This window comes from Oreochromis aureus, linkage group 16 (genome assembly GCF_013358895.1).
Source record: "Oreochromis aureus strain Israel breed Guangdong linkage group 16, ZZ_aureus, whole genome shotgun sequence".
NCBI lineage: Eukaryota > Metazoa > Chordata > Actinopteri > Cichliformes > Cichlidae > Oreochromis > Oreochromis aureus.
In genome coordinates this window covers 9,726,754-9,748,859 of record NC_052957.1, presented here as the reverse complement: position 1 = coordinate 9,748,859, position 22,106 = coordinate 9,726,754, and the positions used below count along the sequence as shown (strand labels likewise).

Genomic DNA, 22,106 nt, shown 5'->3' with positions numbered 1-22,106 from the left:
TTCTCTGCAAGAGCCCCCTCTTCTTCTCTGATTTTCCTTTTCTTGTGCCACCTTTTCTCCCGCCTCCTCTTTCCTGCTTTATGTTGCCCCTCAGACCTGTTTCTTCAGGGCCGGCCTGCCACTGTTAATTTTGGCCAGCGTGCCATCTAACTTTAGAAACTGCGCTGTATGCATTTTGCTGTATGGAGTATCCTTTTTCACCTGACTTTTCAGATGGGATTTTTCCCCCCCTCTTTCTTTTGTTCTAAGGAAGGCTGGGGGATTGTGTGTAAAAGTGCAACTACTGAAATAATCCATTATCTTTTCATTAGCAGAGGGGCAGACAGACAGTGATGTATGCAGAGGAAAGACAGGGCTTCAAAGCAAAACAAATGCCGCTCCTTTATTATTGAAGCATATGCACTGAAGCTATCACACAGCAGTCTAAAGACACCTTACTTAAAGGCAAAGGAAACAAGTGTGAAGGAAAATTGGTTTAATTTGACACCACATTAACTGTGATGTTATATTTATGCTGAAGAACCTCAGGAGTTTTTTTTAACCTGACACAGAGGGTGAAACCTAAACTGAAACATAAGAAGAATAATTTCGAAGACAGAAAGCAGGAACATTTGCACAAGCATTCTCTTTACTTGGTGAAAGTTCTAAACAAAGCCCAGAGAAAATTTATGGATGAAGTACGTGGAAACCTTGAGTTTAATACAACTGTCTTTAATACGACTGTCCTTGAGCTGCTTCATTCTCATGTTCTTAGTGTTTTTCCCTTTATGCTGTGTCTGTATCTCCTGTTTGTCTGTGTTGTTGTGCATTCGTGTGATGTCAAATAACTGGAAAACTGAGTTGGAAGCATAAACTATATAAAATATATACCTTTATGTACATATAGCCACTGTGATGTTACCCATCGGTCTTGGACTCCACATTCACAAAGTTTTGGCTCGACCAAGTTGGTTCTTTGTTTCTAAAAGTGACCATTTTGGATGAGAGAGTGGAGTGCTAATTTACCAGCTAGCTTTATTAGACAGACATACCTGCTGATTACTACTCAGTCGATTCAAATCAGTTTATTTATATAGCATTTAAACATAAAAGACATAAAAACGCTGCACAGTAAGTAAAACAAACACAAGATGACAAATTACAAGGTGCTAATAATACTACAAAATAAAAAAAAATAAAAAGGATTAATAAAAAAACAGTCAAGTGGCCATGCCCCTAATTATACAAACTTTAAACAGGTGAATTAAAGAATATTCTCCTCCAACATTCTTTGGTTTCTCATGTAAACATGTTTAGTTTTGCTGTAAAGTTGGACTCTATGGGTTCTGGGTTTGGTGCATTTAACCGATGAAGATTTCTGAAAGCAAAGAAACTGAATGAAAACCTAGTTGCTGGTTTGCAACTCAGAAAATAGTTGATGTGTGCAAATAGTGAAGTAGACCGGAAGTAACCCTGAAAACCAGTCAGGTTAAAGGAATTACATGGTGGAAATAGTTATCAACATGGTTTAAATGCTGTTTTGTTTCCAGTAAGAATTAAAAGCAACTATGCACCAGGTCCTGGATTGTGACCATCTGAGGAGAAGTTAACTTCAGAGTTAGACTGTTTAAATTCACTTCCTGTTTTTTGGTAGTGACTTTCTTTGGGCATTTTTTCCTCTTTTCTTTGCCTGTGTTTTTCTTTCTTTGTGATTGTGTGCCCCGTCCTCATTAGTTTTACCTGCGTCCAATCAGTTCTCTGTTTCTCGGTCACTCTGTATTCTTTGCCTGTTTGTTCCTTAATTCTTCTACCTCCTTGTGGTTGTTTAACTGCTTCCATTTTGTATCATGAAGTAAGTTTTGGGTTAAAGTCACTGATTGTTCCTGTTGCTCGCTTGATCCTGTCTTTAGATATCACTAAAGATACTGAAAGTAGCAAAACTATCAAAAACCCACCCCCTTGTTATGAAGGGGGAAAACATATTTGTATCAGGCTGTAAACATGTAAACTTGAACATTTAACATGGGAGTCTGTGGGCATGTTTGCAGTCAATGTCCAATAACCAACTTTTCAGCCAGGGAAGCTGCTGCTTGGTATGTCAGCAAAAACACCTCTGACCCATCAGGGCATGTACACATAACTTCCAAAGGTGTTCTGTGGGACAGATGCTTTAGATCTTGTGGGTTTTAGGGTGGTGTCTCAGTGATTTGGGGACCTATATGTGTCGAAGTGATATCTAAAGACATGCCATGATTCAGGATTTCCCAGCAGAACACTGCTCTGTAATGAGATGATGTTTTTTAATATTGTGTAGGCAAGGTAAAAAGCTTCCTCTTATCTCTTTCTTTCATTAGTATAAATAATCACACTTATGTTCTGCGTGATTTGGTTTGTGTATTCAATTTAAGATATAACTGTTTTCATTAACTTGTATGGATGAATATGTGATAGCGTTTGGTCTCAGTTTTTCTCAAGAACAGTCTGAGAAAACACACAATAAATGAGATTTCATATGCAGTGTAGCCTCAGTTTTATGGTCTGTCTCCAGGGAACACAGATCATGTGATTTCAAAGAAGACACAGCAAGTGGATTTAAACAGAAAAAGAGGAGATAGTTTATTTGAAATGTACAAAAGCTATATACACACGCACGCACACACACACACACACACACACACATACCAAGCATAGTAAAAGTGGATGGTAGCATACACACAAACATTTAAAAGGCTACTTTCAGCAATTTCAGCAAACATAATAAAACAGAGGAATTTGCAGACCTAGTTTGCCGATCCTGTCCGAAAACAGGATTTCATTATCAAAGTCTGAGTCCTTTCCTGGACTCTGCAGTTCATTGAGAACCCAGGAGAGAGACAGGGTGCAGTGACGGGGGTATGAATGTGTTAATTAGGGTTGGATCTCTACTGAGAACACACAGAGGTACTTGTATATTCTTTCAGAGAGAGCTCCTCATCAGATGCGCAGGGGTTCATGTGCCCTGATGGACTAACACTGATGCATATCCTTGTCCTTTTCAATCATTTACCCTTGTGAGATGGGACCATGGAGAATGAACGTCTCTGATCCAGAGGGCAAAGGAAATCACATTTCACATCCTCACAATCTCAGATTATGATCAGAAAGCACTTCAGTTCTGTGGATCACAATGCCTAACAACCATGTGTTTAAACTAGGGCTGTCAAATATGTTCACTTTGTAAACTGCATTCAGTGAAATTTTATGACACACACATGTTGGTAACACATTTCAAAACATTTCAGATGGTAAACATTAGTACATAAAGACATGTTCCAGCGAACACAGCTTTTATTTCCTCTGCTGCAGGATGGTTAAGTGCATATATGAACTACAACGGCAGTTTATTTTTTTTTCAATACTGGCATTCATTAGGGAGCAGAAATACTCTGATATTTACTGGAACTTACTCGACTCCCAGACTCAAATACTTGAATGAGTGCACACACATGTAGTAACATGCTAGCTGATAACATCTGCACCAAACCTCATTTTTATTTATTTTGTTTAAATTTTGTGATTTCTGTGGTTGTCTTTGGCTTTGCATGTTTCTCCTGTTTGTACAGCAGCGTCTAACCTTGCTGCACTACACATGCTTCTGTCCTTTTTCATAACTTATTTAACCTGTTTCTGTTGTTTAATGGTTGTCAGCAAACAGTTTCTACTGTGGCTACATTACTATGACCTCTGGGAGTATTAGTGTGTTATATCCACCCAGATTCTGGTAAAGACAAAGGAAAATATAGTTTATGAGAAATAATGATCACATAACCAACTGATTAACAAAAGAAAAGAAAATGATAGAAGAAAAAATAATTTAATGACTATTGAAAATCATGACCCTCCCTGGTGTGTAATTTGGCTTCAGACTTTTTTTTAAAATTTATTTGGTCACTGTGTCAGATTAGGACTGCGGGCTAGACCCTGCCCCCTGATAAGTCATTCCTGTCAACAGGAAGGATGTGTTAGCTAGTTGGCTAGTGATTTTATTTGGGCCTGCAGGTCTACACTTCACACTTACAAACAAACAAACATAAAAAAAAACCTGTTCTTTTTCTGTTCATCCTCACAGAGATAAGGGAATGGTATGGTATAATACAGCCTGGCCCATTATCGCAATAATACCACATAATCTAGACTCTAAGATACTGTAGTCCTTAGGCAGCCATTTATTTCTATTCCCTTCTTTAATAATGTTTTAAAGTGAGTTTACTCTGGACCACTGTAGTCAAAAACATTATTTCCACATGCAGTAATTTGTATTTGGTGCTATGGTAGCTCAACATACCCTCCCATCTACGCGCATTCATGGATGTGAGCAGCAGCAACAGGCACCGAGCATGACACTGAAGAAGTCAGACAGAGCATTAGAAGCAAGAAGCTGGGACTAGGGTGGGTTAAAAGCAACTTGCAGATGTGTTGAAAATGTAGAGGGTAGAGCTACTTAATCAGAACACCCTATGTGAGGTTTGCCAGTTAGTCGTAGTAGAGAACCATAACATGGGCTGAAGACACTGCTCCACGCTTCCATAATCAGTTTTTGCAACTGCCTATTATCGTTTAGGTAAGTCAATTTGACTCAAGTCAATACAAAATGAATTTATCATTTATAAATTGTTTGACAGCTCTAGCTTAAACATCAAGTGTGTAACATATCTTAGAGCAGGTACCATACAGTATCATCTACAAACATAACAATCTATCCACATATTGTGTCCATTTCCTGATAATTCGGTTTTTGTGTCATATTCAGATTCTCACACTTGATGACCTCATCAAGGCACTATGTGAACTGCTATCAGTGCACCACTTTTGAAAGGCCTATTACGCTGGCAAATACTGAATGGCAATTGATGTGTTTATATACCCTGGGCTATCATAGACTTGTAGCTAAAAAGTATGGCTTTTTAACAAATGATAGAAAATGGTCCTTAACCCTATCTATATTTACTATTAACCTTTTAATGTAACATATAATCTGAAACAAATATTACAGGATAAGCATATTACTATGAACAGTGTAGAAAAAGTTTATGTAATGACCAGTTTTGCATTGTACAATCAGTGCTTTCTTGTATAGTCCTTATATTCCTGATAGGCATGGTAAGAATGGATGGATGATGAGGTGTTTGATTGCCCTCAGCTAATCATGTTGAGGAACTTGCTTTCCTCAGCCAGGGCTGTGAGCATAGAGTTCATGTCACCGATGGCCATGTTGCCAATCCCTGCCGGTACAGAAGCGAGGGTGACAGAGTTGCGGGGGGTGGTGAGACGTGAGGAACTCTGAGAGAGGCTCTGCAGAAGGCCTGGACTCAGGGTGCCTGACATTAGGCTTGAGTGGTCTCCGTCATCGAGCATGGTGTCAAAGTCGATCTGGGCGTGCTCTGTGGCCCCAGATCCACTGGTGGAAGAATCCACTGTGCTGCTGGAGACCTGGTTGACTCCTGGTGAAGCCATGTTGGCTGCAGAAGTGTTGTTGCTGGAAGGAGCCTGACTGGCACATGGGGACATGGGAGCATCAAAGCTGACAGAAGGTGGCTCAAACATGTGAATCTGACCTGTGTAGAACACAGCAGAGTTTGGATTTTCTGAGTTGCTGTTGTGGGCTACTGACCCACTGGGCCTCTTTGGGCTTGCCTCAGAGGTGTCATTACCTTGACTGGGGCTAACATCCGATGACTTGAGCAATCGGCTCGGTTGTGTCATGCTAGACCCTCCGTGTGGTCTGGCAGTAGACCTGGGCTCTGTGGGAGGCCTGGGTTGTAACATTCCTCTGCCTCCATTTTGGACATTGTGCTGCTGTTGGGAGATACCGTAATTTTGCTGAGGATCCACTTGGCTGACATAAGAATACACATCAGTCTGTGTCCTTGATCTGTAACTTTGCACCTCTTGATCTACCATACTGTTGCGTGTAGGTCTCATGCTAGTGCTTCCAGATATAGAACTTGGGATTGCTTCTTGGCCAAACCCTTGTTGAGGACTCATTTGGTCACTAAAGTTCATGCTGTTGCATTGTCTCTGTTGTGGATGCTGCTGCAGAGAGATGTTTATCAGCCTCTGGTTGCTGTGGTTTGCATACCCCTGCATAGATATATTCTGACTCATAGGCACAACTTGCTGGTTGTTGCTCAAGCCCTGACCTTGTGTCTGGAAGGACCCAAAGTTCTGCCTCTGCTGCACAACAGCTAGGTTCCCCCTGAGAGGATGCTGCTGCTGTTTGGGAAGCTTGGCTGTGGTGTCCACTGTCCCTGAACTCACCTCATTCCACTGCACTGGCATGTTATTCTTGTTCATGTTTTCTGATGGTGCTGCGAAAGGCTGCTGAGCACTGCCCGGACCCATCTGGCAGGACTGCACATCCTGATTGGACTGAGCCATCATGGTATCCACCATGGCCATCCTCCTCTGCGCAAAAAATGATGCTGGTGGAGCCACGCCTGTCTGGTAGCCCTGAGTCTGACCGTTTGAATTATAGTCGGTTTGTCCCAAGTTGTGAGTAGAGGGGCCAGAATTCTGTGACCTGAGGTACTGCACCACATCGTCTGGAAGCACCATATCATCCTCTCCACCCTGCTCACCCCCAACCATCATTCCATCTACCGCCATGTTCTCCATGGCTACATTCTCAGAAATGCTTGGTGGTCTGGGGGCGAATGGGTAGCGTTGCAGGCTTCCATCAGAGCGAGTGTAGCCCTGTGTAGCCAGTGTCTGGTGACGTTCTGCAGCTGTTGGAGCATTCATGGGGTTCATGCTGCTCATGCTGTTGTAGCGCTGGACCCTTGGAAGGGAGAGAGGGTCCAGTGTTGTATGACGCACTGGATCACTTGCACGGCGTGGCAGATTGGTGGGTACTTCATGGGGCATCATGCTCTGCGTGCCATATCCAATATCACTGCACCGTCTTGGTACAGTTCCAGAGGGTGGCTGATGGAAGGGATGCGATGAGCCTTCCTGGGAGTCGCTGTAGAGTGCCATACGAGTCCTTAGGCTCATTCGTTCCATGTTGGGAAGAGGAGTAGGTGGCGCTCCACCAATGGCAGCTGCATACTTTGCCTTTAGCCGATAATGTTGTGCTGGTGTAAGACTGAGAAGACTTGGAAGGCCTGCTCCACCTCCTCCACTGACACCGCCACCTCCGCAGTGGCTGGCTTCACTGGATCGACGAGACAGGTCAGTAGAGATTGGGTCATAGGAGTCAGCTGAACTGATATTGTTGTGGCGATTAGCGCCAAACTGGGATGTCCCACTGGAGCGACGGCTGGAATAGCACGGTGAAATACCGGAGGAGCGCCGACTTAGGGTGTAAGCAGAGCTGATGGTGCTGGTGGTGCTGTCACGGCGCTCGTTCAGCTGGTTCAATAGCGTCACTTCACATGACGACAGGTCATCCATGCGTTGGGGAGGGTACGAACCACTTAAGTTACTCATGTTGGAGGTCTCCAGCAGGGACCCTGGCAGATAGAAAGATTAGAATAAATATTATTATATTATAACATTATATATACACATGAGTTTATAATTACAGAGGAAGCATTTCTCAGTATCGCTGTCTTTGGTCTGGCCTGTATTTGTATAGCGCTTTTACTAGTCCCTAAGGACCCCAAAGCGCTTTACACAACCAGTCATCCACCCATTCACACAAGCTACATTGTAGCCACAGCTGCCCTGGGGCGCACTGACAGAGGCTGCCGGGCCCTCTGACCACCACCAGTAGGCAACGGGTGAAGTGTCTTGCCCAAGGACACAACGACACAAGGACACAACGACCGGAGCTCGAACCGGCAACCTTCCGATTACAAGGCGAACTCCTTACTCTTGAGCCACGATCGCCCCGTAGCATGATCGTCTTTATGTCCACCTTCATAACGACTGTACAGGGACTGAAAGCTAGAGCACTGCCTGCTTTGTTACATGTACAGGGAGCTGTAGCTCCTAGCTGTCTGCAAGGCTTTACCTCACCTGGTTAAACTCACCATCACTTTTGGAACAAATAATATGGCTGTTGTGTAGTTAACTGTACTGACAGACTGTCCAAGAAGTCTGTGCTCCAGTTTGAGTAGTAAAATTCTGGGATTTTATTGGAATGTACTGAGCATTTATTAGAAGGTTTCTGTGTGACAGACAAGTCTTTGGATGTTCCTTATTAGTGCTAGCATTAGCTTACTGCTCCAACCTTTAATTGAAATATGATCACTTATTTAAAAAAACTAAGCAGTACATATAGCTAAAGCTTAGGCTTCAAGATGGGTTATAAATGATTCATTCCATCTCCATCTCCATCTTCACAGTCTATGACAGTAAAGCCCAATATGACATGTTTCTGCAACATGTAGTCCTTACCAACTGCAGGTATGGGAGGCAGCTTCATGCTAATGCGTTGGCCCTGCAGCGGCTGTGGCGCAGAGTTAACCCAGGGGCAGGGGTCCCTCACCGTCTTCAGCCTTTCCTTCTTGATGTTTTCCAGCTTGATGGTGACTGCACCACCGTGACCCATGGCTTTCCTCAACTGAAGCCCCATCCCAGCCTGCTGGCCCCCAGTGGGAACAGTGGAGTCAACCATGGGGCACTCGTCCTGTGCGCTGAGGTCCCCGAAGCTGCCCCCGCTGTGCACGGCCATCTCTACCCCACTGTCGTTGTTGTTGGCGCTGCTGAGAGGCGATGGCTCGCTGCTACATGACGAGTGGCCACCAGGACTGGACTGATACGTCTGGAGGAGGACAGACGAAAGTGTCATGAATCCAAATCCAAGAGGTTAGTAGATCATAGAAATATTCACTTTGCTGTTTGAGTAAATGAAAAAGAAAATAAAAATGATTAAAAAGTGAAATTTAAAAATGAATATAAATGAAAGAAAAATAAAAAAACACAGCCTTGTGCCAAGTTAAAAAAAATCCCATTAGATATTCTTCAATATTAAATAATTACCACAGTTAAAAAATTCTGATTGTGATGGTGTTTTGTAATAACTAATGTAGCCCTATAGCTTCATACTCTCGTGAATTATAAAGGAGGTTGATTTATTTAAGAAAACAAGTGGATAATAGAAAAGTTCTGTGAGCAGCACACATGCTACACAAGTCCCTGCCTTTCAGTATTAATGTGACAATGACTTTTATCGTTGGTTGAATATTGATCTTGTAGATATAAAAATCCAATGTAATGGCAGCGTAAGACTGTCTCACATGCAAAGGAGCAAGAAAATGTATGAACATGGATGATCATGCAATCCAGATACATTTCCACCATACAGGAATTTGGAAAAAAAAGACATTGAAACAGGCTGCGTGCTCACCTCAGTGAAGTCTGTCCATTAGCAGGGTTTCAAAGGAAAGAGAGAAGCAGATTCAGACAACAAACAGAGAGTGAGTTTGAAAGGACGCATGCAGTTCCAGCAGGGAACCTCTCACTAACAATGTTAGTAAAAATGTAAGTTAACTGTTGTTTCCCAGTTTTAAAGCTCCCCCAGAGCCATTGTGTCGTGTAACCGATAAACAGGACTCACCATAGAGTTCTCTGTCTTAATAGATTTGACTTGTAGGCAGTCTTCCCCTCCCCTAGAGGTGCTGTTGGCCTCGACCTTGCCGTCTACGGCTCTTGCACCGTGCTTGGAGTTTGCCTCGTTCTCCCCATTGCCTTTGGGCGGCTGTAGCCTCGGGGGAGCGTCGCTTCGTTGTTTCTTGGTCACGTGAGCTTCGGGTCCGTGGACCGTCTTGACGTGCTTCCTGAGAGAGCTTGGGTCCGTGTAGCGCTTGGTACAGCCCGGAATTTTACACACATATGGTTTCTGCCAAGATGGATTCAACATGATTTTTACTGTGGCAAATCTAAATTTTAGCTGACCTTTCCAGCTGCTCAGATGAGATCCATGTGTGAACTTACCTCATTGGAGTGTGTGCGGTTCTGGTGCTTCGCTCGGTCTGAGGCATTTGAGAAGGCCTTGTTGCAGCCTTCGTGCTCACATACATAGGGTTTCTCCCCAGTGTGGGACCTGAGATGGGTCTTGAGATTCTCCAGGCGGGAGTAAGCTTTAGAACAGCCCTCAAACTGCAGAGAGACAGACAATGGGACAGACGGACAACGAGATTGATGCTTGAGTGCTGTTGTTTTGTCTGCAGCTGGCCAGAGAAAAGAGCTGGAACACAACAACAAAAACAACACGAAAAAGCTCTTTTTGTTCCAGTTTTTAAATGTAATTTACTCTTGGACTATTGCCCACCTACTGTGGTGTGCCACACAAAAGCAAAGCTCTGCTACACTTCGGTAAAAAAAGGGCTATTACATAAAATATCCAAACTAAGTGTGAGGTGTGGTAGAGCTCTTTGTCTGGTGCACTTTGTTGAGACAAAGAGAAGTCTGTGTTTAGCCTTTGTATTCACTTATACTGTACAAGCTATAATTTGGTATTCCTTCTGAGCAGTCATTGTGAGTGTAATTGGCTCTGAAATTAAAAGAGAATCAAATTAGAGCAGCCCAGAAAGGGGATGAAAAAGTCCGAAGACTCATCCTTAAAAAGAAAAGACTAAAGGGGAGTTAGGAGAAGATGCATGTGGGATTTGTGTGCAGAATATACAGCTTGGTCTTAATAAGGACCCATGGCCCCCTGCTTGTCTGCAAATTTTAATTACACACCCACACTGTCAATCAGCTTTCTTAACTTTATCCTTCACAAGTCATCTGTTTTAATACATTCATGAGAGGCCGCGAGTGAGCTTTGAAGCCAAGCAAACAGGCCCCTCAATTTGATCTTCACACAGCAAATGAAGGCTTCAATGAAAGCCCATGATTTATCAAACACGGGAAATATAGTGGTGGTACGCACAAAGAAAATCATATCAAGTTTTTTTTGTAAGGCAGTTTTTTCCACAGGCGAAACTGACGCACTAAAGGGCTGACATTCTTTGACTGCTAAAGCGGCAGAATAAATTCAAACTTCAACTAGTTGGTTAACATGTTAACAAGAAGGTTAAAGGGCCTCTCCAGTGTTTTTACACAGATCAATGAACCAACTGTGAGAATTAAAGTCAGTGTGTATAACTAGTTGTATCATGTCTGCTGTGGCTCTGCAGGAACTTTAGTGAATCTGAGAGGAGACTTAGATTCACCACTCCCACACTGGCCTGCACACACTGTGCCTAACAAGCCGGGCCCAAGTTTACTTCAGTTTGTCGCAACATCTCAACTCCTCTCTTTTGTGTCTGCCTTCTCATTTTCATGCACACACACATTGTTAAAAAGCATATTTGCAGATCACACCTAGGTTTTTGGTTTTGGAAACAGGGTTAATACATCATTGCTTAAAAGGTGGGTGCCATAACCTATGCCATATATGTTATGAAAGGAGTTCTTCTTCCCCCTGTTGCCTTTTGCTGCTTATAGTGGATTGTTAGGTTTTCTATGTAATACTTCAGGTTATTTATCTAAATTAAATCATGTCTAATAATGTATATGTGATGTCACCAACTATCCGGGCTGCAAAATGGTGCTGGCTGCATTATGGGAGATGATGGCTCGTGATACGAGTCAGCAGGTTACCAAGAATACGAGGGGCTTACCGTGCACTTATGGGGCTTCTCCCCCGTGTGTCGCCTCATATGGACCACCAGCATGTACTGTGCCTTGAAGGGCTTTTGCTCCCGTGAACACCCCTCCCAGCGACACACAAACTCCTTCTTCTCACCGTGGATGTGGTCGTTGTTGATATGCTGTAGATACAGATTGATTCCAGTCAATTGTTACAGTTCTATGATACTTTTCCCTAAAGATGAAAATAATGTAACAAGATGCTAAAGAAGAGTCAGCAAATTCTTGTTATTTTCCCACCAGAATAGGCTCCCGCCTCATGTGTCCATGCATGCTTGACTCACTGACATCACTCTGCAATCCATTATAGCTGACAGTTATTATGCCTTTGTCAATAGGAGACAAAAGCTACAAAGGCTGTGTGTGTATGTGTGTGTGTGTGTGTGTTTTCAGGCTGTGTTTGTGTTCACATTTCTCTCAGAAAAGGAACTTCACCGGATCCTCGTAAAAAGTGATCAAGAAGATGATTTGTGACTGTATTCATTCATTTCCTTCATTTTCATGGATCAGGAGGTCAAGGGAAACAGTTTCTGTGTGACGTTTTAACTTGGACTTTAAATATGCAGAAAGTCTTCAGAGAAATTAGGCAGCACTTAGCTTAAATTATCAAATGCATGAAGAGAAAAAAGAATGGAATGCTAGAGTCCAACACGCATACAGCCTAGAGCAGTTCAAGGCAAAATGTCCTCAGCTACAACACATTTAGTCAAACGACTCCTGCTGCAGTCAAACATGATTTCTCTGAACAGACACATTTCAAAACACTTGTCCCGTCCACCGCATTCAAATATCCACACACCCAGAGGAACCACCTCATTTCCTGAGGACATCCAAGCCTACAATGCTCCACTTATGTGGCCACTTCTTCACCAGCAGAAAAGGTCTGTGGTTAGCAATTCTACTGAGGGCTATTCTGGGAGGAAGGAGGAAGAGGAGGAGGAATGGAAAAAAGTGTGTGGCCCACGCAGAGGTCTCTATTTTCAGGTTACACACTACTGTGAATCCGTAATTTGGAGGCTCTTGAAACAGGATTACTCTGGTCAAACAGAAACCACAAGAAACCCACAGGTGTGTGTGTGGTGTGTGTGTGTTTGTTTTGGTCTCTTTTTGCTGATGATGTTTGAACCTCATGTGAAACCCCAGATGTGCTCAGAGAGGCGGTGTTAGAGATCACACCCATGTATTTTATACTTTATAGAAAACAGGAACATAAAGGCTTTGGCACTGTTTATCAGCACAGTCCTCTACTGGTCCACAGAGTTTGTAAAGTTCTGAAAGGTAACTCTGGTCCTGACTTGTAGCAGCTTATAGCAACCTGTCCACCTCTTCCCATTGGTCTGTAGGTCTATGGATTTCACATATGACCCTCCTACTGCTACTCAGAGGTGACTCACTGCCAGTCAGAAAGTGTAGAGCAGAAAGAGAAGTTGGCCTGGAAAAAGCGAGGGTGCATAACCCCAGAGTTGCTGGCATGACGATGGATTTATGGCCGGCCCTCTGGGCTTCGAGGGTTGGGGGTGTTGCTGGGAGTAAGAGGTTAGGGGTTAGGGGTCTCTGGGCTTGTGGAGGGGTGGGCACAGCTGCAGGGCTTGGGCTTGAATTTGGCGAGAGCCAGCAGGCTCATTAACATTACGCGTGTCAAACCAACAGAAAGAGACCGGTCACTACTCAGCTTTCTGAGTGGACCCAATCAGCATGGATTTAATTAGGAGCAGAAGAGGAATCTGAACTTTTAAGTTTTTACACAACAACAGTAATCTTTCCACTGTCACTGCAAACAAAACAGCAGATACTGACAATATAATGATCAACACAACATAGAACCCTAACAACCACCAGGCATGAAGGAGGGTAGTATGTATTTTTTTAAGGGAATTTCTAGTTTAGCAGTTTTGGTGTTTCCCAACGTTAACTAAGTATTTTTTTTTTTTTTGCAACTCTCAACCGTTTTAGAATATATTTTAAATTCATAGACAAGCCCCATGCTTTTATTTTGAAAAAGTTGATTACTGCTAGCAAGGTCGATCTGTGATGTCTCGTATTGGGACAGACTCTAACTCCATCTTTGGAGTTCCTGTTCTGCTTTTAAAATCTGTTCCTGGATGAGCAGTCCAGAATCTGCAGCACGTGCAACTGACTGAGGCTACAGGGCCGGTTCCCGAAGTCAATATTACTTATTAATCTATTTAAGAAAGCTTGCACGTCCCCGTCCACCACTGCAATATAATCTAATCCTATGGGAATCGCTGGAGTTATATCCTCTGTCTGCTAGCTGGCTGTCATTAAAAACAAACAAACAAACAAACATAAAAATCCAGCTGAGAACTCAAAAACTAAGCCATACAGACTCACATGAACAAGTTGGTCCTGGGTATCATACTCTTTGGAGCAGCCATCCCAGTGGCAGTTGGTTTCATAGATGGCCTCTGGCTCTTGTTTGCACTCATCTTTATCCAGATCTTCACTCAGGTCCAGGATCCCCCCACCGTGGTCCTGGAGATAAAGTGTACGATATTTCAGGTGTCAAATACGTCCATCCAATTTAAATGAGTTAAAAAACCAAAAAACAAAACAAAACAAGACTTCAGCTTTCACTAGTCATTAAGAAGCATTCTGTACTATTTTGCATTTCTCTAATCTTATCAACTTCTTTATTACAGAGGAAGAGTTGTAAAAAACACACCTCTTGTCACAGATTAAAGCTGCATTTTTATTCATTACTTATAATCAATTAGAGACTAATTAGCAACCTAACTTTAAAGTCCATCACTCTCCCAGTGTAAGGAGCTTACTATTTTCTCACCTGAGACGAAGGTGAAATGGGCAGTGGACCCTCTGCTTCGGTCTTCACCTTTGACCTCTTCGTGGTCAGTGGGTTGACAGTGCTGCTGACTGCTGGATCTCCACTGGCGTTCTGAAAGACATGAAGGGACAGAGGCATGTGTTTTTAACTGGTTGTCATTTCCCACATTTCTTTTTATTAAAGGAAAATTTGTTAGAATAATTGTTCTTAAAGGGACAGTACACCCAGAAATTATATTTACATGTTTATCCTTGGGCCACTAGTTTTGCTTGTCAATCTAAATGCCCAGTTTACATCAAGCTTTTGATATTTTGATGTTTGCCTTCTCTTGACTATAATGGAACTTACTTTTTGGGGCTCAAAAATACATTAATAAATAAAATAAACTCAGCAGCAATGTTTCATTTCAGAAGTCATGGCCTAAAAAACCAAACCAAAACAAAAAACCCAATCCCAAATCCTTGTTTTTAAAGCTTTTGATTTTAAAATTTTGAGTTTGTCTCTTTAAATATTCAACCATCCCTTGACACTGGAAATATCTCATTCATAATTTATCAGCCAACCAGTCCATTACTCGTAATACAAACCATCCCTAACCATTCATTCATTTGTGGACTATTAATCCTCCCACTCCCTCACCTTTTAATTAAACCAACTGCTGAGCACCAGACTCTACTGCTTTCCACACCACAGGGAGCAGAGAAGGGGAGTCACAAAGTTACGCTGTGCCGCTGCAAAGAGATGTGACGAGTCCTGGTTGCACCAGGCACCACGGTCCATAAGTCAGACTAGGACCCGCCGCCGAGACTAAACAGTTTAGACTGCTTTATGATCGCCAAAGCCGCAAGGAAATATGAAAGAAGAGGAGTTATTACCCTCGCTACAGATTGGGGGAGGAGGCAGGGTCGGGGCTAGGGGAGTATGTGAGTGTATGCGGGGGCGACGAGAGGGCTTTGATCTGCCGACTGATTCTGAAAAGACAAAGACTACGAAGGCCTGTTAAAGCTCTAATGGAGAAAAAAAAAAAGGTTAGATATGAGTGTGTGTGTGTTTATTGAGGTTCGTTGGAGGAGGTCCAACAATGGAGAGGGGGGTCTTCTAATCCCACCCAGACACTGCAGTGCAGTTCTAGGGGCCTCGATGATTCATTCAGTTGGCTGGAAACCAAGAGGGAAATATGGTTCTGATCACTACAGAAATAAAGCTGTGTGTGTGAGTGTGTGCAGAAAGGTGCAAATATACAGTACACTCCAGCACACTTGGATCCAGCAGACACAGTGCTGAAACAGAGCTGGAGGCAGTGGCGTGTAGTGTGAGATGGAGTGATTCACCAAGTGGGAAGTTTACATTACGAGGGGCTGCGGTGTTGACAGTGGGCTGATAAAGTGGAGCAGAGGAGACAGTGGGAAGTAAGACAGATGGAACTGGGAAGGAGCCTCAAACATTTTTCTGACCTGAGATATCATTTATAAAAATACTTCATATAATAACTCATGCAATTAGGCTTTGTTCCAGCTCCTCAAATCTATGTCTCGGTTCACTATCTTCTTTTTAGGATTATTTATTTGAGTTTTATAGCTTCTAAAATTATCTAAAAATATCAAAAGAATGTGAAGAAACAGCAGTTTGGACATTATGTCCAAGATGTCTGTGTATCGTGTTGCAGAGATATCAACTTGTGTTTGGTTTATTTTACTTGTTATGGTTGCTATGTTTGTTTTTTTACATTTTATTTTCACGTGTAATTAAAATGTGCATGCTCTTACATTTGAAGAATTCTTTTCAAAGCATTATTTTACAATTTCTCTTAACTTTATCTACGGTCAAATTCAAGAGACACTTAAACTCTTTGCAATGTTTTATGTATCAGGACAAAATAAAAATAATCATTTGCTCCTTATTAGGTCTTAAATTTATTTAAAGACAAAACATTAGATGAACAACAACATGTGAAAAATGAGACCGTGGCATTAGTAACAGCGTAAAAACTAAGTACAGCCCAGAAATTCCAAACAAGCCATATTTGTTCAGTCTTTTTCTAATTGTACTGTCATGAACATTAGCATAACAACTGAGGCCTGCAGAATCTGAGGTGTAGCTGCAGAGCATTGGACATTCTGAGCTCAGGGTGAACTTCCCTTCCCTGGGAAGACTGGCAACTGTCTAGGGGATAGTGTCCAGTGAATGTTATAAAGATTTTGCTTAAGACTTAAACTTTGTTTATTCTATTAATGTTTGTGTGACTTAGTGATCACAAAACATTAGAATCATGACATAAAAAGTGAAAATTTGGTAATCAGAGAAAATCTGTATTCATCCCAAGCTTACATATCCATATAATGGAATCTGAGGTATAACTTTAAAATATATAGACATGAATGTTACCTGGTTTGCTTCAGAGTTGGTGCTGTTGTGGGAGGACATAGGTGATGCAGTGAGGGGGTGTTGACGAGCAGAGAACGAAGACGGCGACTGTTGAATGAGAGGAGGCGTGTGGCCAAAGGCGTTGAGACTCCTTTGCTGGGACAACAGCTGCTGGTAGGCAACGGGGTTGATGTGATGGGGGAAGCTGAATGTCGGGCTGAGTGAGGGGATGAGAGGAAAAAAGATATTTTAAGGCTAACATGGCTGGAGACTTTTGTCTACTAACATTAAAGCAACTGGAATCATGGTCACATTGTCCCTCACTACCAAGTGAAAATAGATAAGCTAGCATGCTCCTTTAAAGCAAGGACCATGTAGTGTAACCTGGCACTGCAGGAAAGTCGATTTTACTCTGAATGTTTGAAGTCTAAAATGCCTCATAAAGACCAAGTCAACAACTACAGGATTGTTTTTTTGTGTGGTTTCAGTCCAAATCCTGGACAAACCCCCACTTACACTGCACCTTTACTTCCAGTGCAACCTTACACTTTAAGTGATGGTTGTAAAATGCTCACTGATGTATTTTAAATATTTTTTGGAGAACAATGTGCCATCTTTTCTTCAAAGCAACCCTGCTTAACTTGAAGCCACCCTGCATGTCTACTGGTTTGTTGTAACAGTATGAATACGATAAATTCCCTCCATTTGTTTTTAATAGCTGTGAATAGAAAATATATACATTTACTAGCCACCCAAAAAGGAACTTGATTATAATGGATATTTTAAGAAAAAGAAGGGTGATTTTTAAAAGTGTGACTAATTAATAACTGTGGTAGATCTGAATCAACAGACGCCTGCAGACTACAGTTGCTGGAAACTATAAATATGCCAGTAAATGTTCATACAGTATTCTTGTAAGAACTGCAATTATACCTGATTCCTCCGACTGAAAGGTGCCCATAGGAGCTGCTAGCGGCTGAACTGGAGCGTGAATTGTTGATGTAGGCCACCAGGGAGTTGGGTGAGGTACGAATCATGGTCTGCAGGTCAATGCTAGCATCTGACAGTGGCGAGATGGACAGTGCCCTTTTCCTGCTGAGCCGGGGTGTCAACCTTGGGCTGGAAAAACGGGATACTGGAGACGGACAACAAGAAACACAAATGCAGAAATGTCACCAATTTTGCCTTTTGATATTTGACTTTTTTTGCCACCAATAAATTAACTGCTTGCAAAATGGACAGCAAAATGAAGACTGTGAGGAAATGACAAAACTGTCATTCCCCTAATATATACTGGTTCCTAAAGTGACCGGATCCACATACACTCAAATGTAAAAAATTTCAGGCTTTGCAGGAAAAATAAATGTTACAGAACACTGAATGCACCCAAGCTTCCTAGCGGTATCTAAAACTCCACCCATATTGTCCCAATTTGTTTACTTCTAGCTCCAAACCCCTATCTTTGATTGATGGTCTATGGCTTCATGTATGCCTATCTGGGCTAAATGGGTGCAGGTGTCATTAATAACAACAGTTTTTGGGATTTCATGTTGAGTGCCTTTAATGTGTAAATTCCTTGTGTAAAAACTATGCGCAGCCTCAATAGAAACCAGCAGTTATCCTGGACCATGTTCGAGGAAATGCTGAGCCGCGGGCGTTCTAGTGGAGGTCACAGCCATGCTAAGCTAAACCCTATCTCCTGCATCTCTCTCACACACAGCTCCCCTATTTAACATTCGCATCCTCTTATGCATAATGAATCGGGGCCTAATCATTCTCAGTAATTACTCTGATAGGAATCTCTTTCAGCCGCTGTACTCGGGCAAGTTAAATAGAGGCAATTTGAACAAATTGATTTCAGAATCCCATTAAAAAAGAACAAGGCTGACTCACAAAGGTAGAGTTCATGGCCTCCTGCTAGACCTGTTTCTTGCGCTGTTTTCTCATTCTTGTCAAAAAGACCACAAGAAAATGACGGGGTTCACTACTTTCCCATGAACTTAAAGAAGGCAATTTGTTTTTCCACACATACTGATGTGTATTTATTTCTTTTACATTTCTGAGGCATGCAACTCCCACTCCCACATAAGGCGGAGACATATCACTGGTGGGGACCAACAGGTGCTGGTCCCAGTGTGAGGGGACGGAGAGCTGAGTTGGGTGTGTTCAATTACAACTTACAACAGGCATTATCAGAGGTGTGAGAGGCTGGAAACTCATAATAGACCCATCACGGCTCACCTAAGCACGTGCATAGTGACCTAACACACACACACATTTCCTGCATGTCAGCTACACTGCTGCCAATATGTTGCCAATCACGACTCTTTGCTGGTACAGCTCACAACCCCTCCAGCCAAATTAACCCAGGCACCGCCATAATCACCGCACCAGACCTGCAGCCATAAAGAAGGGGCTTACTTCCAAAGCTATTATGTTTGGAGGTGGCGAGTCGTAAAGCAGAGGCATATGCACTCAGTTAAAAGGCTCCCGGGAGCTTCAGATGGCAGACAACAGAAGTTGGGGGCCTGGAAAAGGAGAAAAAAGGCTGGTGGAGATGATATAGACATGTATCAAAGAGTTGGCAAAAACAACAAACGCTGCTCAGGAATGCGACTCCGTAGGGTTAATAAATAAACATGTCATCATCTCTCAGCCACACAGTGGGGTGGGAGTGGAGCAAAGGAGGGAGGCGGGAGGATTGAAGCAAAACTGGGATCATGAACGGGGACTATTTTTTTTAAGGTGCACCCTTGCCAACAGATTTAATGGGAGATACATGTATTAATATTCCCCTTTATAAAGCAGGAAACAGGCCTCACAGCCTGGTGCCCTGGTAGGCTGGCGCCTGCCTCACCCTTCTGGGCACGGCGCCCACAGTGCCGCCCTCTACCCCCATCTTTAAACCGTTGTCTTCAATCTGTACATCTAATTCAGCTCAAAAGAATTCTCAGTGCCTCCAGCAACAAATTTTCGACAATGTTCGGTCAGCAAGCTCTTGTTTTAGCTCAGTGATCTTTCCTAATTTTACCTGGAACAACTTTCATTCACTCTGAAACTCTCACCACTTGGTAAAGGAGCGTTTTATAGGTGGTGGTTATGACTGAAAGGGTGAGCAGGTTCCGGCAGGGAGTGAGAAAACAGATGTTGCGCAGGCCGTGGCGACGCAGCAGTGTGTGGTAACGTGTGTGAGTGTGTTTGTGCGTACATATATGCGAGTGTCTGCATGTGCATCGGTGCTTTGTGGGCCTGAATCCCGGGCTGGTTGTAATTGTGGGATCTGGATTTATATAGAGGCATAATTACAGGCACACACTGATACAGTAAAGAAAAGGAATATTAAAAAAGAACCCGAGTGAGGAGTGTGCGTGATTATTTTAAGCATTTGCTTGTGCCGAAATGGTTTTGTGGAAAATGAAAATGCTCTAATTGGAGGGCTGTGCTGATCTCCAGAAGTTGCTAGCACTCGGTGTCGCTGCAGTCGGAGCCAATGGAGGGTCACTTTGCAGCACTGCAAAGAACTGGTCTGCAGCTTTTCCTCGTGTAACACTGATAACAAAACAGCACTGTGTGAAAAATATTTGTATTCATGGCCAATATGTGAGTGAAAACAGTTCTCTGAGAATCCACTGGCCTCTTGATAAGTTCATGGAGACAGTTAAGCTAATGCAGAGTTAGCCAACAGCAGAACGAGGAGTGGTGCGGATTGCAGCTGAGTTGGACCCACAAAGACTGCCAAGAAATTCAGCTCAGTGCCAATAAATCCTCAAACACGTAGTAAGAAATGCAAACCTTCTAACATCCTTGAACGTGTGAACAAACTGTCTCTGCTTTCGGAAAAAAGGGTTAGCATCTGTTTTGAGTACAGGACAGCAAAGCCAAGCCAAGAACATGCATACTTCACTGTGTTTTACTGCAACTAACTCTGTGGGTCAAAGATTTTCATTAAGAAATAACATTTATCTTCTCTCAAACAATTCTTAAGGAATTTTAGTTTGCATAGTATGCTGCAGATATTCAGCTTTGGACAGTGAGCACCATCATACGAATCTGGAAGTAGAGCAAAGATCTATTCACATATACAAGGGGAAAATATCAAGTAAATATTTGTTTCTAGGAAAAATGGGGGAAAATAGATCAATGTAAAAACTTGGATTTTAATGATAAAATAAAATATGTTCAGTGCAGAGTGGCTTAACTTTTTTAAACAGTAACATCTAGATACAAAAGTAACACAAATCTGCAAACCAAAGCATGCTAGTTTTTCCAAATAAGAGTTTCTAATAATGTTTCTGTGCTTTGACAAGTGCTTTTAAAGACTATTTGATCCCAGCAGATAATCTTGAGCTTACCCACCTTGACCTTGAATAGAGGTATAACCACACCACCCTCACCACCATGACACCAAAGCTAAGATTTTGCCAGTCAGCCCCAAGGCCTCCTCATCTCCATCCACTCCCCAGTCCAACCTGAGACGGGGACTGTTTATTTCTCCTGTTAAATCGCACTAATACGAACACTGTGAATTTTATTAGCGAGAGGGTTCGCGCTGTATCCTCTACGAGCCCCCGGTGTCCAGCCCAAAGCCAGCGTTGTGTTTGCCATCGTGTTTATGCACACACTTCCAACCCATGTGCTCATGAACTAACATATAGTTAAGTGTTTGTGTAAGCAGTCTGAGGGGACCCCCCCTTCTCAACTCCTTCTCCCCTCACCACCACATCGGTACACAAATCTATGGCCCCCACCCCCCACCCCGCTACATCAACACTGAAATCTTTTTCCTCAGGATGGCAGACATTTACTTTGGCTGCTGCTTTTGTCATGGGAGCTTCAAGGTTTTCCCGCAAACTACTCTGATATTTCTCTGCCCACCCACCCCTCACATACCTGTGCATTCATATACAAACAGCCTTCTGAAAGCCTCCCAATGTGATACCATAATGTGACTTTATTTGCATCTATAGCAGTGGCGGTGTACCAATGCTAATAACACTTTAAAGTCTGTTCACTAACTAACTTCACTTTCCTTAGTCTTAATTCTACTGGGCTAAAGAGGCTAAGATCAACTGGTTTTATGGGCCCTATTTTATCTTTTGTAATTTTAATATATTTATTATTTTGTATATTTATTTATTTATTAGTAGGGCTGGGCCATATTATACCATTTACGGTAATACCGGTTGAATGTTAGGCAATGATAAGAAAATGAAATATCGCGATAGAATGTTGTGCATGCGCAGTGCCTTTGTTTTCATACGGACATGGTGGCGACGGAGAATGAGAAGGGCAAAAGCGGATCGTAAAAATGAAACAGATGAACCAGAATTGGTTTGTAAAA

General features: G+C 42.6%; 1 protein-coding gene across 1 annotated transcript in view; it reads right to left on the bottom strand.

Annotated features, from left to right (window-relative positions):
* Positions 1 to 2,572: 2,572 nt before the first annotated feature.
* gli2a (GLI family zinc finger 2a) overlaps positions 2,573 to 22,106 on the bottom strand; it is an 83,073-nt gene continuing 63,539 nt past the window's right edge. Inside the window, exons 6-14 of the mRNA XM_031732991.2 lie at positions 17,699 to 17,900; positions 16,787 to 16,982; positions 14,402 to 14,512; positions 13,951 to 14,091; positions 11,571 to 11,720; positions 9,898 to 10,062; positions 9,521 to 9,802; positions 8,359 to 8,725; positions 2,573 to 7,469 (exon numbers count right to left, since the gene is read on the bottom strand). Coding sequence (XP_031588851.2) covers positions 5,155 to 7,469; positions 8,359 to 8,725; positions 9,521 to 9,802; positions 9,898 to 10,062; positions 11,571 to 11,720; positions 13,951 to 14,091; positions 14,402 to 14,512; positions 16,787 to 16,982; positions 17,699 to 17,900 — 3,929 coding nt within the window. The 3' untranslated portion in view covers positions 2,573 to 5,154. The remainder of the gene's footprint in view (positions 7,470 to 8,358; positions 8,726 to 9,520; positions 9,803 to 9,897; positions 10,063 to 11,570; positions 11,721 to 13,950; positions 14,092 to 14,401; positions 14,513 to 16,786; positions 16,983 to 17,698; positions 17,901 to 22,106) is intronic.